This window comes from Nothoprocta perdicaria, unplaced genomic scaffold, assembly GCF_003342845.1.
Source record: "Nothoprocta perdicaria isolate Ctin4 unplaced genomic scaffold, notPer1 scaffold_28, whole genome shotgun sequence".
NCBI classification, from domain to species: Eukaryota; Metazoa; Chordata; class Aves; order Tinamiformes; family Tinamidae; genus Nothoprocta; species Nothoprocta perdicaria.
In genome coordinates this window covers 689,111-706,064 of record NW_020455510.1, presented here as the reverse complement: position 1 = coordinate 706,064, position 16,954 = coordinate 689,111, and the positions used below count along the sequence as shown (strand labels likewise).

The window sequence follows — 16,954 nt, the reverse complement described above, 5'->3', positions numbered from 1 at the left end:
TGGCTTTTCCCATCATCCATGGATATAATTAATGCATAATATACAGCATATAATCAATGTATAATATAAGCACTGGCTTCAGCCTTTGCTACATACTAACAACCAGATACCAAAAGCCCCGCTGCTCTCCCCGCTCCGGTGCGGGGCCTCTTGCACCCCGGCAGCATAGGGATGGGAGGCAGCCCTAGTTCTGATGCTGAAGCTGAGGCCTCCTTCTCTGCTTTCCAAATGACTTCTGGGGACACATATCTGCCCGCAGGATAGTGGTGGAAAGGGACTGAATGACTGTCCCATTCAGCCCTGGTGAGCCAAAGCAAGATGATCCTTTTTATGCAGCTAATAGTCCTAGGGAAGCTAACTGAATGGGTTGCAAACCCTTCCAAGCCTGGGTGAGAATGCTTTGTAGGTAGATGAAAAAAGCATTAGGATCAAGTACTCTGTTAGTTCACTCTGCAGTGAATATATGTCCAATGAGAACAGGAGGAATAACATAATTCCAGAAAAATGAACAGTTTTGTTTTTTTTGTAAATGAAAGCTCATGAAAAGCTTTTTATGCCACATCACAGAATAAAGAACATTATTCTGCATTGTTAGAGATCCCACCTCTTTTAATTTTGATTCACTAATAGCATTCAAGTAGCTTCTATTTAGAGACTAAGTAGCTATATTGTGCAATTAATGGACAACCAAGCATTCAGTGTTTTCCTTGCTATTGGGAGACAATAGAGCTTTATATAGAATGTCATTTCAAGACATAATTTTGTTATCTTTATTACAGTCTTTTGTTTATTAACCTGTTTTAGAAAAACTGTATTCTATATTTCTGCAACTGACACTACTACARGGTTTCTTATCTGCCTAACATATAAGTCATATTTCTACAGGAGGAATCCAAAAGAAGGAAATACCTACATCCGATTACATTGGGTCTCCCATCAGCTGAAGGAACTAGCTGATATATATAACTGACTAAAGAAGGGCCAGTCCTTCCTCTGTTTATGTAATAAATGAATGCAACTATCTTAAGTTTCCCTGGTATAAATGTAAAACCCTAAGCATGAACTTTAATCAAATAATATTTCCCTTTTTGTTTTAATATTAGTAAAGATTTATTAATATAGTGCACATGGATCTTTCTTTCCACATTTTTGTAGTTGCTATTTAAGAAAATTGTACCAATAAAGAAAAATAAATCCTTGATACCTTGTGCACCCTTTAAAGATGCCTTACAAGCCCTGCTACCAGCACACAAACACATCTTTGCAATTTGTTGCTTAATCAATAACACTGAAAATCTTTTCAATAGGAAAATCAATAGAAGAATTAGTGGATGGAGAAAAAAAATCTCATGTTCTCTGCAAGGGAATTCTGATCTTAGGAATCTTGGGCTTACTGGAATGTCCTGTCTACATGAGCAATCAAACTCCCACTGATCTCAGTAGCTACAGAATTGCATGCAGGCTTTCTCCYCAGAAACAGCAAGAAGATAAACACATTGTGGTATATTTCCAATTTTCAATCTAAGATTTAAAACAGTGATCAAACTATCATCCCTTTATTATAATCTGAAAGCAGTTTCTGCATATAATTTATGCAATTGGAAAGAAACAGTACCAACTACTAAAAATTCCATGTTTTCAAGATGTTTCTTCCTCTTCCTTTGGACACACAGCTAAATAACTGATGTCAATGAATTAATGTAACTAACTTGGTGTTTGTTGTAGCATTCTTGATACTGCATATAACTGATTATTACATGATTCAATTTATTTATTTGTCAAAGACCTCTGTAATTCCAAAAACAAACAGATGATTGGGCGACTTGGCTGCAAAGAGGAAAACATGCTCAAATTATGATTATATTATTTTTCTGAACTCCAAGCAAATCTCTGAAACAGTGTTTAAAATATATTTTAACATTTAAAATGTGAGTGGCATACCTTTAATTTCTCCAAGGAGATCACTTGTGTTTAATTTTTCCATCTTCTCCTTCCAGTCTTTAGAAAGTAGCTTTTCCATGCAGGACGAATCTGTTCGGGAAAAAAACAACAAAAAATAAAGGAAGATGCATCTAATGTAATCTTACAGAAAAAGAAAACAGGTGCCATCTTCCTGTTAAAACTTTTCTATCTGTTCTAATTGGAGCATATTTTCAAAGAGAAATGAACTTGTAGCCAAACAGTCTTCTGCTGTAACTACATTTTCAATCCAAAATAATTGCATTGAGGTTAATGGAGTTACTATGGATCTAACAAGGGTCTAATTGAAAGAAAAACTTCGTCCAGGATTTATGCATGCTAACTGCCAATTTACATGCATAGATTGCCAATGTATATACAAATTCTGTCTTTTCCATTTGAGAATGATTGTACACTCAAAATTATACATGAAGATTTAGAAGCTTTTTTTAGAAATTTGGCACACAGTGTCATCTGAAACCCATTTTTATACCCATGTCAATGCAAAAGTTATTCATATAATCTCTCCATGGAATTCATAAAAGCACTCTACATATTGGATGTGCACAGTATCAGATTTTTTCCCAGTACACTATAAACAACATGCAATCATTAGAAGATCTGCTTTCATAATTTGCAGTTCAGACTGCTTTTCAAATCTTTGCCCCAGTCAGGGAGGCCTTCCTCTGGCAAAACTGTCACTGAAGCCATTCCACTTTGGAAAAAGCAGCACGTTGGCTTCCCTGAGTTGCATAGGATCARACCTCATTTCCACTAGAAAATTTCCTATTGAGCACAGCAGCCTCTGGAATAAAATCTAAAGGATTTCTGCAGTCTCTAAATGAAGCTGACTAACTACAAAGTCTAAATTATTTGTGGCTTTCCAGAGAACTTACAAAAGGTGATTTTTACGACGGCGCTTCTTGTGGTTGGTGTCATGATCCAGAGCCTTAGGAGCAACCCGAGCGAGTTTTTCACCCCACCAAGGGCTCCTGCTCCCCTGGCGGGCAGTGCTGCCTCCACAACACAGGGCCCGCATGTCCTCAGGATCGCAGGCTCATCCCCCCGGGCTGTGCACAGCTCCTGGGAAACCCGTGAGCTCCATCTCAGCAAGACACCAGGATGTGATTTAAATGTGAGTCTCTTCTTCAAAAGAACCTTTGCAAACAGCCTTCCTTTAAGACCACACATGACTCTTGGTGGTGCTGAGCACCTGCTGGCTTACTTGGATAGACTGGGAACACCCATCAGCTAAGCAAGAAACGCTCAACCCAAGCTGCCATTGGTATACAGTGGGTATCAAGCTAGACAATACATGGTGAAGTCTAGARATGTTCCAAATGCTGACAACATTGGCCCTGGTACCACTCGAGACACGTAAGAATTCCCGCTTGGCAGTGCAAGAAGGCAACGCTGAGCCCCACAGAGACCTCCTGGTAGCTCCTCTCAGAGGAGAGACCAGATCCCGGCTCACACTCCCCGTCAGCAGCCCCATTAGAAGCACTCACACAAGTGAAAACAAACACAAAAAGCCCAAGTTCAGGCTTGCAGCTCAGATAGCATCTACCCAACACGTACCAGTTTGTTCCACCTCCGAGGATGCTAAAAATAGAGAGAAGCGCAGTATTCAAAGAGGTCATAAAAGGAGGAGCTAGGGAATAGTTATTAGGGAGAAATTCGAGGAAGAAATAAAGGTCAGATGGACAAGCACATTTTGGGATGCAAATAGTTTCACATTACAAATTTGCATTTGCAGCTTTCACTTAAAAAAAAAAAAAAAAAAAGAAAAGAAAAAAGAAAATAAGATCATTTGAGAGCACACCAAGCTGTAACTACCAAAGATCAAACATCAGGTTTTAATTGCAACACATTTTCATGGTGCAAGCCTCCGTGGAAAGACAACACAGTTAGTAAATGTTTTTGAAGTAATATTTCAGTAGAAAAGCCRATTTATTTACTAATTATATCTTTCTATAAAAGAAACAAAATTAAGGAGCTCTAAGTTGCAATAGGCAGAGTTAAAATACTTGTTACATAATAACAATTTACTTTTAACAATACCAGGCATTTATTACTTTTATGAGTTCTGGCCTGATAATAGAAGAACCAAGAAATAACCATCAATTACCAATAGAACATGATAATTTGTCCTTTTTTTGTGATATCACCAGTAGTTTAAAAAGATGTTTCTATGGTTCTCCCCTGCCAAAATTTCAGATCCCTCATCCCTGGGGAATAAAAAAAAGGGAGACTTACAGCTTTATTTTAGCTTGCTAAAGGCTATATATTTTAATGCTTTTTTAGCTATCTTCCTTAATTCATATAAAAATAGAAAAATGGTTTAAATTAAAAAAAGAATTATATCAAAAGAATTGACAAAATATTTTCTTTGAAGCTCGTTTTGTTTCCTTTCTTTTCTTTTTAAAAACATACATATTTATCTGTAGTGCTCTTATACTAGGCAAGAGGAAGCAGTATATTTTTAAAGATGGACCGAGAAAGAACGTAAAGCAGGCCAAGCCGTGTGCCTCCTTTTCCATATAATCACATTGCTAGTGACGATTTCTGTCTCTTTAAAGGCTTGAAAAATTCCTTAAGATGAAGAATTTCTTTTAAGCCCTACTATGCCATTCAAATTCTCTAAAAAAAGCTATCTGATTACACAACCTATAGCTATCGTATTTTGCTACTGGAAAAATTACAAAAATACACCACAAGTCTTTTAATGAACTTTTGTATAGCACTGTAAATGTAGCTCCTTTGAAACTCCTGTAAATTTTCAATTAGCAGCACTGATATGCATAATTTTTAGAATTTAAAATCACACTATGTGCTAAAGCTCTCTGGAGGTCCTTTACATTAGACATGAACATAAATATAAAGGTTTATAGTTGAAAGGCACGTCTCCCTTCAACTTCTGTATTCTGCGTTCACGAATACACACATTCTGAAAAGGTCTGGGAAAAAGAAAGGGATTTTTTTCTTCTCTTCCTACTGCAAATTAGTTTTCCACACACATATAAAATCTACAAAGAATTCTTCTGACACCAGTAAAATGTCTTCATCCATATTGATTCATGTTCTGATCTGATTCATTACAGAGACAAAGCACCGAGGCAGGCTCGCTCGCTCGCTCGTGCGCGCGGCAGCCGCCACATCTGCACGGCATCAGGCTGCCCGCGCCGCGGCCGCGCGAGCCCCGCGTGCCCCAGAAGGAAGCCGAGGGAAAACCTGCATCTTGCACTGCCAGCTCTCAGCACGGACTATATTCTAAGCTGCAGTTGGGTTTATGCTGCAGACTAAGCGGCATGTTTAGCAGCGACACATCGAAGATCGAACTCACATAGTTGTGCTGCAGCAATTAGTTATATTAACAACGCACTGATTGTGATCTTTTATATTTTTTCTGCTGTAAATTAGGGGGGAAAGTCTTTCAAGGACAGCAAGCAGGTTAAGCATAATTAGACTAGGATGACTGAATGAAATCATTGAGCACTATTTAATATCACGGTTTATTATATACTTTGTYAGCAATTTTAATTGCAGAGTAAAGGAGTTGAAAGTACTGGGAGAATTTTGTTAGACAAAACAGTTTTGGAAAGGGGAATAAGAAGAGATCGTTACAAGATTAATAAGCAKGAAAAAAAAGGGGGGGTGAGAGCAAAAAACCTGTAGGTGTTAGATGAAAAGGATCTCTCCACAATGACAAACCATCGATGAAGAGAATTAACATTTGTCCACTGGGTAATCAATCAGTCATGGAATGGCTGGAATCCAGGTCTTTGTTGCGAGGCGGGACGGAGCGCRCCCGTGCTGGCCAGCACTGCCAAGCCCCCAACTTTGGCCGCCGCCATGCAAGTCATCTTGTTCCCATCAGGAAGAGCTTTGGCCTCTCGACTCTCTTTCTTCCTTGATGTTCTTTTTAATTTCACTTTTATGGAGTTCCACAAGTTAGCAGGCCCAGCTCACGCTGACATGAGTGCTGCACGAGCTTACAGCAGCCTGCACCTATTCCCATCAATTGTGGGGGCTGTTTTTTTGGTTTAATTCACTGGAGTAGCCTCTTGTTGCTTTCTTTGAAATACAGATACAGGAGGGAAAAAAAAGGCGTTCACGATGTGTGTTTTTGTTTTTTATGGTAAAGCCATACATAAAAGAAAGCCTAAATGTGAGAGTGCAGCAGCAAAACTTCAAAGAACCGACTGTCAGACATTATTATTTCAAATCAGCTTTGACTTTCTGAGACTTAATAAAACACTATAGTACAGACTGGCATATTTATAACACCCGTTCCAGCGATGAACTGAACTGTCTCTTTCTTGCTACCATGCAGTGCCTTGTTATTTCTTTTATAATAAGCTTCTCTCAAAACATGTTGCAACAATACTGCAAACTGATAATTATTAATGATGCGAGCTCTAAAACATGACTTGCTTTGCATACAATTCTTTTTGAATACATACATTACTTCATGACAGAAGACAAAAGCACATTGATTTATTAATAATGATTGCAAATGCACAGCAAGTCCATAAACAATAGAGAAATATAATTCAATCAAAGGTATATGTGACATTTTTCTACATGCATCTAAACTGTTACATCTCAAGGAAAGAGGCACTGGAAAAGACAAGGTAGAGGAAGTAAAAGAGAAATCAGGCAACCTCCAAGAGAAACTATTTTAATGTGTGCCCAAATCCTCAGCAGAGGCAGGTAAACTTCAATTCTGCATTTTGGAAGAACCGTGCTATAGAGTCAGTGTCATCTTTGTGCCAGAGCTAGCAGTCTATACGTGTAATGCATTGCAGTGTAGCAACTAGTGCTGAATAGAGGCAAAGGTATCGTATTTTTGCAAGCTTTGGTACTCTCGTTACATCTATTGCATCTCCGATCCACAGGAGAAGTGTCCTTTGGATCAGTCTTTCTCAAATGAGTTTAAATGCTTCGTTCAAGGCTATATCATATGAGAAAAACTGTGCCTGAGAGAGGCTCTGAAATATTGTTAAAGTGTTTCTTTTTCCCTTTGAAAGAACATTAACGAACTCCCTGGRAGGGCGCCTCTGCTCTCCCAAGTCCCATCTCAGTGCAAACTCCAAGAGATTTGGATTTGCTCCCCAAAACCAAGTGGGGAGCAAATGGCCATTACAGTGGCCAGCTACATCTATTGGTGATGGTATTAGATTAATTTATAAAACATTGGAATTATTCAGAAAATATAGTACACATGTATGTTTTTTTTCAATCTGGTGATCAGTTTTTAAACACCTGCATAGAATAACCGGACCTTTGAMTAACTAACCGAGGCAGCTCCGAGCGCCGGCAGGCAGCTTGCCGACAAGCGTCCGGTGAATTCCCTGTCTGGAGGATTTCGAGATATGGAATCACTGAGTACAAGTCTCTATCATAAATACTTTCCATGCTGTTCAGTCATTACAATATGCATTTTAACATTACCTACAAACGGTAATATTTCAATATTAAAGGGAAAAGTACAAGGTTCATTTATTTCACTTTGCTAGACCAAGATTTTATAATCTGGTAGCAATTAGACAGGAAATTAAGGATTCTACATCTACAGTCATAATTTGAGAAATAAAAATAGCATTTAACCGTGATTATCAGAAACTTAACTGCAGTATGGTACCATCTAAGCTTTTTCAGTCCAAGGATGTAAAGTTTGTGTAACACCATGAAAATAGCTCCTTTGTTGCCATGGCTACTTTTCTTATTCTTTCAAACACAAATTATCCTTTTCTGTTTCAATAAACTTTAAATAAAAGAAAGAGAGAGCAACAATACCAAACTAATCAAAAATCRGCCTGGAGGCTCAGTGCGCGCCGTACTGCCGCTGCCTCTCACGCGCAGGAGCTTCCCTTCCATCTCGCTGTCGCTGGCAAGGCAGGTCAGGAGAATCTCATCTCAGGCCTGCCAATTTCCATATTTCTACCCGACAGTAATTAATTGTCATGCTCTAACAGAAAATTAAAATATGAGGCATTTCAGACACGTTGTTAGCCAGCAAACTGATTTCTTTGGCCAACTTTCTGAGATGCCGTTGATCTAATGATTCTTCAAAACTCAAATTTGGGAAAAATGAAAGCAAGGTCACAACAGAGGAACGTGCAGGACGCCAGTCRGAACAGGACAGCCCGCTAGGCCCTTCTGCCGCGCGTGCCGCGCAGCAGGGCTCAGCTCCCTGCCCACTTTCCTCGYGCGTCCTGCCGCCAAGGAGGTGGGTGAGGCCGGCCCAGCACCGACCGCCTCCTCTCACACGGCTTCCAACACAAGCTGCAGCCCCCTGTACACCCAAGGAGGGGTCATGCCTTCCCACAGACCCCCTTGCATAAAAGAAATTCACCTCAGAGGATACGGGTGCTTGCAAGCGCTATAATGGAAGCGCCCCTGGCTGCTCACTCCCTGCACTGCAGTTTGGTTTAGGAYGGGGAACCAAGCAAATCTGCCGACTGCTGTATATTTTTTCCTGGTGACAAGATTTCTACAATATGATAAAATTAGAACTGTAAGAGCTTGGAGAGCTCTCTTAACTTTTAATTAAAACTCTCCAAGCTCACTAAAAATAATTAGACATTAAAATGATCTGGTTTTCCTCTGAATTCATTTGAGCTCCTTGACTGGTCTAGATCTTGCACGAAACAACAGACTTTCTAAATGGAAGCACAGGAATTTTTCTGGGGGTRATTTCCAGACTTGCTTTCTAAGATGTGGAGAGGAGGGAAAGCTGCAGTGAGTCTGCAGCTTGTGCCCACTCTGCCAAAGACGGTTGCTCCAGCAGAGCTTCTCCAGCAAGAGGCTTCATGCAAAAGGGTAGATAAAAAGAGCTCTCACTTCCATATAGAGAATAATCCAAGATACAGTTCTGACCCTTATTTTTATTTATTTATTAAAAAGCAGGACCTTTGACCTTGCAAATGTTTTTGTTCTCTTAAAATAACTCATACAATGCTCTGTGGCACCCTATTTTTAGCAAAGCAACAAGAGAAAGCGCGCTTTTCCCATACAGCAGGGCACTGACATAAACATCAACACAGATGCTCTGTGAGAGAGAACCGGACTTCTCAAGCACTTGAGCATTAAGGAATGCACCAACTGTTTTAGATAATCTCGTGCCAGCTCCAGTTCTGCTCCACACTCCCCTTCGGGAGTGGCCAATCTTGTCCTGCTCCTAATTTTTCATTTTCCTCACTCCTCCATTCTTTCCTCTTCATTTTTTTTCCTCCCAGAACAGAGGGAAGAGGCATTGTGTGCCAAGCAACGCAAGACTAGAATCACTTCCCCAAACAGAGCAAAACTTTCAGACAATTAACCCTCCCCTCTTCTTTCAGATAAATTACTAAGTATAAAATGCAATCTGTTTCCTTTGTTTACTCAATATGAACAATTTGTAAATGACTCAAGGATAAAATTCAGAAAATGTTGTGCTAAATTAGAACCATTATAAACATGCTAATGACTGCTCAACTAAAACATGCAGGATCAGTGTGAAGAAATATATTTAGTTCCTGTGCAATACAGTTGTATTGCCTCAGAACTATTTGGTCACTTAATTGTATATGATTACTCCAGGAAAATGTTAATTTCTGAAGACTGCACTAGACGATACACTGTGTATGTCAAAAGGAGCTCTCTGAAATGTCAGTGTAATCGCTTGGATGCAATGTTTTGGCATATTAGTAGAAGAGAAAAATCTTTTAAGGCTGTCAAAATTACACGTACATTTCCTTCTTCCACTTAAAGTTTCCTTTCCATTATGAGGTATATTTTCCTGTTAGATTGGCTGTATTCATTGCAGCATATATCATTGCCCTCTTTGCATTACAATGACTGCATACAGTACATTATATGCAATCACCTTTTCCTTAAGTATGTGCACCTCTATTTACTTCCTAAGTGAACATATAATATTGACAACCGTCTCCGACTTCATACTACAGCAATCAGGGGTAGTTAGGAAAAGGGGTGTGCAATTTGCTTGCAATCCCTGAGCATAAAATGACATGTTAAAAGAAAGTGATATGCTTATTTTGCTGTCTCCTATTATGTGTTTGTTAGCAAAATAACAAAATCAATAGGATTTGCATTTGTTATTTTCTGCTGGGAGAAATTGTGCTAATAGAAGCAGGTCTTCAGATCTTCATTATTTTCCTTTGCCTTCCAATCACACTCTGCTGTCCATCCCTAGAGGATGGTTTTTTTTCCTCCGAGCAGCTTTCCTAGGATCCACGGCACAGCCTCAGAGTTGAAACTTCTCCCAATATATGGCCTAATTATCTCCTCTCTTAATCTCATCCGACAGCTCCTTGCTCTAGCCCTCTGCTACCTCTGAAGAGCTCCCCTTGTTCAACGACACCCACTCTCTGCCAGCACGTGGGGGCTGAAGTGACTCCCTCCTCATCACCCCCCAAACCAACCGTGGTGAATGCAACGTGGAAACCTTTCCTTGTTCCAGGAGCTCTGTGGGCAGCCCAGCCGCCCTCCAGGGGAGACGGGTCTGCACCTTCCCCTCTCCTGAGGCTGCTGCACAGCTCTCCCGGCCTCTCCCGCCAGGCAGAGCAGCTCCTCTCCACAGGACAAACATTATGGCAACACATATAGCATCTATACCACCGCCCATACTCCTCCCAGGGGAAACGCCAGCCATGAGCACCTACATAACTGGGTTATAGAGTCAACGCTTGCCTCTTAGGCAGCGTGCAGTACTCAAAGGGACACAGTAAAACTGACCAAACTCACCACCAAATTTGGTGCAGACAACAACACAGCAGTTGGGTAGTAAGTGAATACCTAGGTCTCCATACTATTTCCTTGTAGCCATGCAGCATCTGGCCTTCTAAAGTACTAGAAATTTTGTAAAATGAGCATGTAAATGTTAGTACAAGCTTTGGGGAAGCAGCATGACTTAACTGAAAGGTTATCAAAAATGCAGACGTGTGCTCCCTCACATCGGCTTGGCTGGGGGCAGAACATGCGGGCAACTTCCCAAAAGGCTCCAAAATGGGGCTTCTATTAAGCTGATTAACGTTCCTCGGAAATTCTGTGACACCAGATGATTTATGAACAAAATGTGGATGATTCAAAAGGCCTCTATTTTGTTCCCCCACATCATGTTCTACTCATTACCCTAATAATGCTGTAATAAACATCTGTTTAAGGATTTGAAGGCTTCTTAATATTGCGTATAAAAATCTTAACTCAGCTCTTACATAAAATATTCTGAAATTAAAACAATTGTATAACAAAAAGAATTTTTCATGAGAAATCCTTAAGGGTTTTTGTATGTAAAAATATAATACAAAGAAAGCAAAATAATATGCTCTTGATTTGAAATGACTTCAAACAAGGATGCAAAGGAATGAAAACAATAGCTAGAATCTCCTCTATTTACCATTTCTGAAGGTCTCTGTGGCACAGTCTTTTCTGGGACACTAAAATATACCAGTAAAAGGCAGTTCTTCTGCCTCCTTGGTACTAATAAAATTTTCACTTAAACACATTATTGTTGAAATATCAAACAAGAAAAATAACTCCAGCAAACAGAGCTTTACAAGTTAACAAATTTTACAAGCACCGAGCTCCTTGCCATGGATACATACTTCAGAAATAACAACTGGTTTGTTATAAATCCCTGAAAATATTTAAGAAAGGAATACACCTACATCCTCAAGAATATTATCTTAACATTTTAAATTTCCTATATATATATATATGGAGCTGAAAATTAGCTATGCTTTATTCTTTTTTTGTGTAAAAAAGTATGATTAATTTTGTAAAATCAAGTACTAAAAAGATACGCAAATGCAAAAATTGAATTTCATCAGGCAATCTTAGTTCATCCCTCTGTATAAGCATTATGGTACTTTTTTTTAACTTAAAAAAAAAAACAATTAAAAAGAATGTGCATATTTTTAATAGGATTCTTGCTGCATTCAGCACACAGGACAATTCCAGACAAAAGCATAAACTGGGAGTGTGGAGCAAATGAGGCTGTCGTGGTAGGATCCGTGACCGTGTTTCACTGCAGAAGTCAGGAGAAACGACACGAATGAGGGAGGGGGCTGCACAAGCAGAAATGAAGCTTTTGCTGTTGTGGCACTTTGTTTTCTGGGAGCTCAATTCTAAAAACTTGGGGTTGCGTTTGAGCAACTGCTGAGCATTCACAGCTGCAGCTTAAGCCAGTGTAAACATTGAGACTGCAATATATATTGCTATATACAAACTGCTATGCAAAGTTAAGTCCCTTGCAGAAAAAAACCCAAGATGTGGACCTGAACACCTCAAAAAGGACAACCAATAAATTAGTTATTTTTGAAGTCATATTGCGTCTCAGTCCTATACCTGTAAAGTGAGAATACAGACCACCCTTCTTACCCCTTTACAAAGTATTTCAGAGGTAATTTATATTTTTAGAGCTTTTACAGAATATGTTGGAAAATCTGTTGTGTAATATCTATGTCTGCAGAGTATGCCTTCAATAACAGTGTCTAGCCCTAACTAGACACTGAGCTCCCAGTTGAGCAGTGAGGATACAACAAAACCCTGGATAATTTCACATTCATTGGAGGCCATCCGTCTGATGAAATGAGCAAAAGACAATTCTGGGGAGGTAAATTATACAGCTAGCAATAGCATTTATTCATGTAAGTGAAAGCCATACCGTTAGTTATACGCAAACAAAAATGGTCTTCATTTAAAAACCCTTAAGTACCTGATCTGTAGCCCTCACTGAGTGCTACCGTGCGCAGAACAGCTCTTGCCCCCAAAACTGATGCCCAAATATCACCATAAAAATCATAGCATAGTAATACAATACATTTCATAATGTAAAAAAAAAATGGGATCTTTTGGTCTGAGAGCACAATTAATATTTTGGGAGTTCTCATCCCAAAATGTGCTACCCAAGAAAGTAAATACTCAGTGCAATTAAATCTTCCCAGCTCCTGAGGATGAACACCACTGCGAGCTCGGGCTGTCTATTTTGGGTGGTTCTATATTTCCTAGTTTGCTAACAAATGACCTTTCTTTTCCAGAAGCTTCCTCACTACAAGCAATGGGGCTCTAGAGAGCTATGTCCCAGCCCTCACTAAATACGATATTGCAGGTAACAAAGATAATTTACAGGATTTCTGTCTTAAACATTTACTCTCCTCGCTCTTGTTGATTTAATCCAGACTGTCTAGTTATAACATCTGAAATTAATGAACTGAATTTTAGCTGCATAACTCCCAAGAAAATTTAAGCACGGCTGAAATTCTTCACAGGTACTTTGAAATGGGGGAAATTAATGTTGTTTTATGATATACTCTTTAAACAAATGCAAAACACAACCTAACAGAGATTCAGTTGTTTGGAAGGATTTTTCTCATATTCGGGGCCAGCAGAGAGTTCCCCACAATGTGAACAACCCCTTGCTCAGTCGTGTGCTTTTTGAAGCATGGAGCAACCCACCTTTTGGGGTATCCTGCCTGATCCCAATGCCTGGTTTCTAAACTCAGGTCCCTTGTGTGCAGGTGTATGCACACCATGCAGCGTGGCTACACTGCTTCCAAGTGCAGGGAAAAGGCARAACAGTTATGGCTTCTTATTTTCCAACCCAAAGCAAAAGTTTGGGCTGCTGCCAGGTTCTCCACGAGCTCATGGAAATGTTTGGTCCATCTAATTTCTGTTTACACAAATTAAAGTTGAGATTAATCTCTTATCCTTTTGTTGCATTTTCATTGTCTTTACTCCACAGGCAAGAATTCTATTACTGGGATTTTTATCTTGACATTGCTCTCAGACCTCTTCACATGCAGACAGCCAGAGAGTCCTCCTGTCAACTAATCATGTTCCTAATCGCCGGGCCACAAACCTGCCTAAGCCCTGCTCTCGTATTTGCACCCTCACACTATTAATATAAACGCGAGCGCTTTCTGCAGAGGAAGGCAGAGTCTCAAACACCGCGAGTTACACGGCTCTGGTTCCTTAGGCTTTTTTTAAACACTTATTTATGGGCAAGGTATAATTTACAGCACCTTATGGATGGCGGGGCAGGTGGCTGCTCGCGGAGCACGCATGCCACCAGCATTGTCAGCAGGGCCGCTTCTCGCCGCCTTGCCCGTGTTCACCTGCTCTGCTTCATCACAAGACTTGACTGGGGGCTCCCCCACACCAGGGCTCTTGTTTTCCTTGGCTACCCCCAGTAGCACCTAGCACGACATCCTCATGGAAGGCTCGGGAAAGAAGTCATAGGGAAGCACCTTGGCTAAGCACTCAGGGCCCTCCCTCACTGGCAGCAATTTCCTTCACTTTGTTCATTTTTTTTCCAAGGCTCCATGTATCTTACAACTTCTGAGTCCAACCAGAGTGACTCTCTCCCTCCGTGAGCACTCAGGCCAGACCAGCAGTCCCGGTCAACGTACCTTTGCCTGGGAAAAGGGTGTAAGGAAGAAGGCAAAGGCCGGGCTTTCCCCCAGGCAAACAGGTGGCCTCAGGTCAYGGAACTGCTGGCACATTGGCTCCATGCTGGACTCGCCAGGAGATTTTTTTAAGGTCCACAATTAGATCACTGCCAAGTTTAGACAGCTAAGCACAGGTGAGAGAAGGTCCTGAATTTTATGAACAGCACGTCTTTTAAGTGAACTACCCCATAACCAGATATAATCCAGTGTTGCCCAAAAGTTTCAGCACAATACAACTCCCTAAAAGAGTCTGTTATCCTAGACCCAGTAGCATAGATGGGAACTTTGGTACAAAGACAGTAACATCCACTTGCTTCCAAGAAACATTGTTTGGATCTCCTCAGCTCCTGAGACTACAGTCCCAGGACACAGTGTGAGGAATGGAAATCACCCCAGTCCACTTCCTTGTACAGACAGTCATAAAATAATGGAAACCACTCCCATTCATTTGTATTTTTTACCATTATTTTTGCACTAGTGGAGTAACTTTTCACAAGATGCATGACAATAGAGACTCTACTGTATTAAACAATAGGAAATGATTAGAGAAAAAATATTCTCAACAATCACATAGGAAAAGCACAAGAATTGCTTACTGCAAAATCACACAGAAATTACCATGCTGGATCAGGCAATTCTTCTCTAACAGTGTAAAGTTTAGCAAAGTCTAGATTAAAAATTTGAATATCATGAGTTCTCTCCACCAAAGCTTGAGACTACAGTTTTGAGCAAAACTACATTTTTTGAATAAGTTTCCATCCCTTCATTGCAGAGACCACAAGGACCAGCGCTCCAAAGAAAGGGYTGGTGGAGTTTGGCCGAACAAGAAGCCACACAAGAACAACTTGTAAACCACTAATTTTGCACCCAAAAACATACCTGTAACCAACACTGTTAGATACACATTTTCTTATGCCATTCAAATCAAACAACAATTAGGCTTTGTAAACATGGCCTTTGCAACCTCCTGTTGCTTGCTTATATGGCAGGGCCCAACATAAGAGCCAAACTCCTGTTGTTTCGCAGGTGTTTTGGTTGCAGTTCACTGCTGTAGCAGGTAACGTAACCCATAACTGATACAATTCCTATGAGCGAGGGGCTCCAGTCCCTGCCTTGGGAAGTCACACGGAGCCAGGGACACAGAGCACCTCTGGTGACAACCTGTGGGAAGGGGTCGGCGCGGAGCTGCGCCTCGCTGCCCAGGGCTGCAGCTCTGGCCCTACTGCGTTGCTCAAATCTGCCTTAAATCTAGGCCAGAGAGGGATCGTTTACAAGGCCAATCCGTGGGCACGCTCTCTCCTTGGTGTGCAGCTCAAAGCCCCATTAACACAAACACGAGGCACGCAGGCCTGCTGATGGCTGAATTACACCCCTGACAGAAAAGTGGTTTTTTGCTCAATGGAGTTCCTTTGATGAACTTGCTGGCTACTGCTCAGTCATGTGTATATGTTTAAGCATTTCTCTGTGCGTATGCCGATGTCTGTCTCTACAACAGTGATGTCAGTTTGACTAAAAATGCAGATAAAGCATTTCTGAAGCCAAAACGGGCCAAAGCTAATTTTCCCCACATAAACTTTGGTTTGGCCCTTGTTTATCAAAACCAGAGAAAGTCTGACAGAAAAGGGGACCCAAATTGGTTGCTCCAGCAAAAAATAGATGCTAGGGCCTTTCTTAAGACTCCCTTTATGGGAACCGTATGCTGCTCTTTGGCTTCGGAGCGCGTGGTTTTCCCTGGAGCACACATCAGAGCCAGGCAGCCAGCAGGCCTCACCGGGCGCTGCCCGCCAGGGCTGCACCCCGGCGCAGCTGGCAGGGCCTGGGCTCCCACGGGGCTGCGTAACCGCTGCTGAAGCAGCGAGCCCACTCGGCCAGGCCACGCTTGGCACCTCAAGCAAGGGCAGCGAACCCCAAGCTTGGAAAAAAGGAAGGGCACTTATCCTCGAGGCACCCTGCTCGTCAGGTGGCCACCGGCTAAAGGCCAGAAGGAAACATGAAATGAGAGTGATCCTCACAGGCCCCATGTGGGTTGTGGGGAGCTGGGAGCCCCGCGATGCAGCACATCGCAGGGATCACCCACTGCCGCCTTCCTGCAACCCTCACCTCTAGCTCAGCAGGGTTCACTAGGGACTATTTCTTCTAGGGATCATATTAATTTCTCTCCTTTTCCTGTTTGCTCTTGTGCCTCTTAAAAGCCATGTTCAGTTTGGGAAAGCTCCCCTGGAAGCTCCCCRTAGCTGAGGGGCCTGAGCCACCCAGAAGGCCGTCGATGGCTCTTTTAAGGCTTGGGCCAGTGAGTCCTCAGCAGGCAAGATACTCCTCTCAGAAGCTGTGCTGGGAATTCTGTGGGGAATTAAATGGCTTTCCAGAAATTAAATACTGCTTTACACAGGACTTCAGAAGCACAGTATAGGCATGCCAGAGGCACGACATCCTTTAAAGGGGCAACTAGGGTAACAAGCTTCACCCCTCTCCTGCCACTGCCTCTGATTTCCAAGCTCCCCTAGAGAAGGATGCTGGTTCAGGGGCAGCAGCACTGACTT

The 16,954-nt window shown here is 41.4% G+C and overlaps 1 protein-coding gene across 1 annotated transcript in view; it reads right to left on the bottom strand.

Annotated features, from left to right (window-relative positions):
- SOX6 (SRY-box 6) overlaps positions 1-16,954 on the bottom strand; it is a 208,377-nt gene that overhangs the window by 153,139 nt on the left and 38,284 nt on the right. The window contains exon 4 of the mRNA XM_026041109.1: positions 1,942-2,031. Coding sequence (XP_025896894.1) covers positions 1,942-2,031 — 90 coding nt within the window. The remainder of the gene's footprint in view (positions 1-1,941; positions 2,032-16,954) is intronic.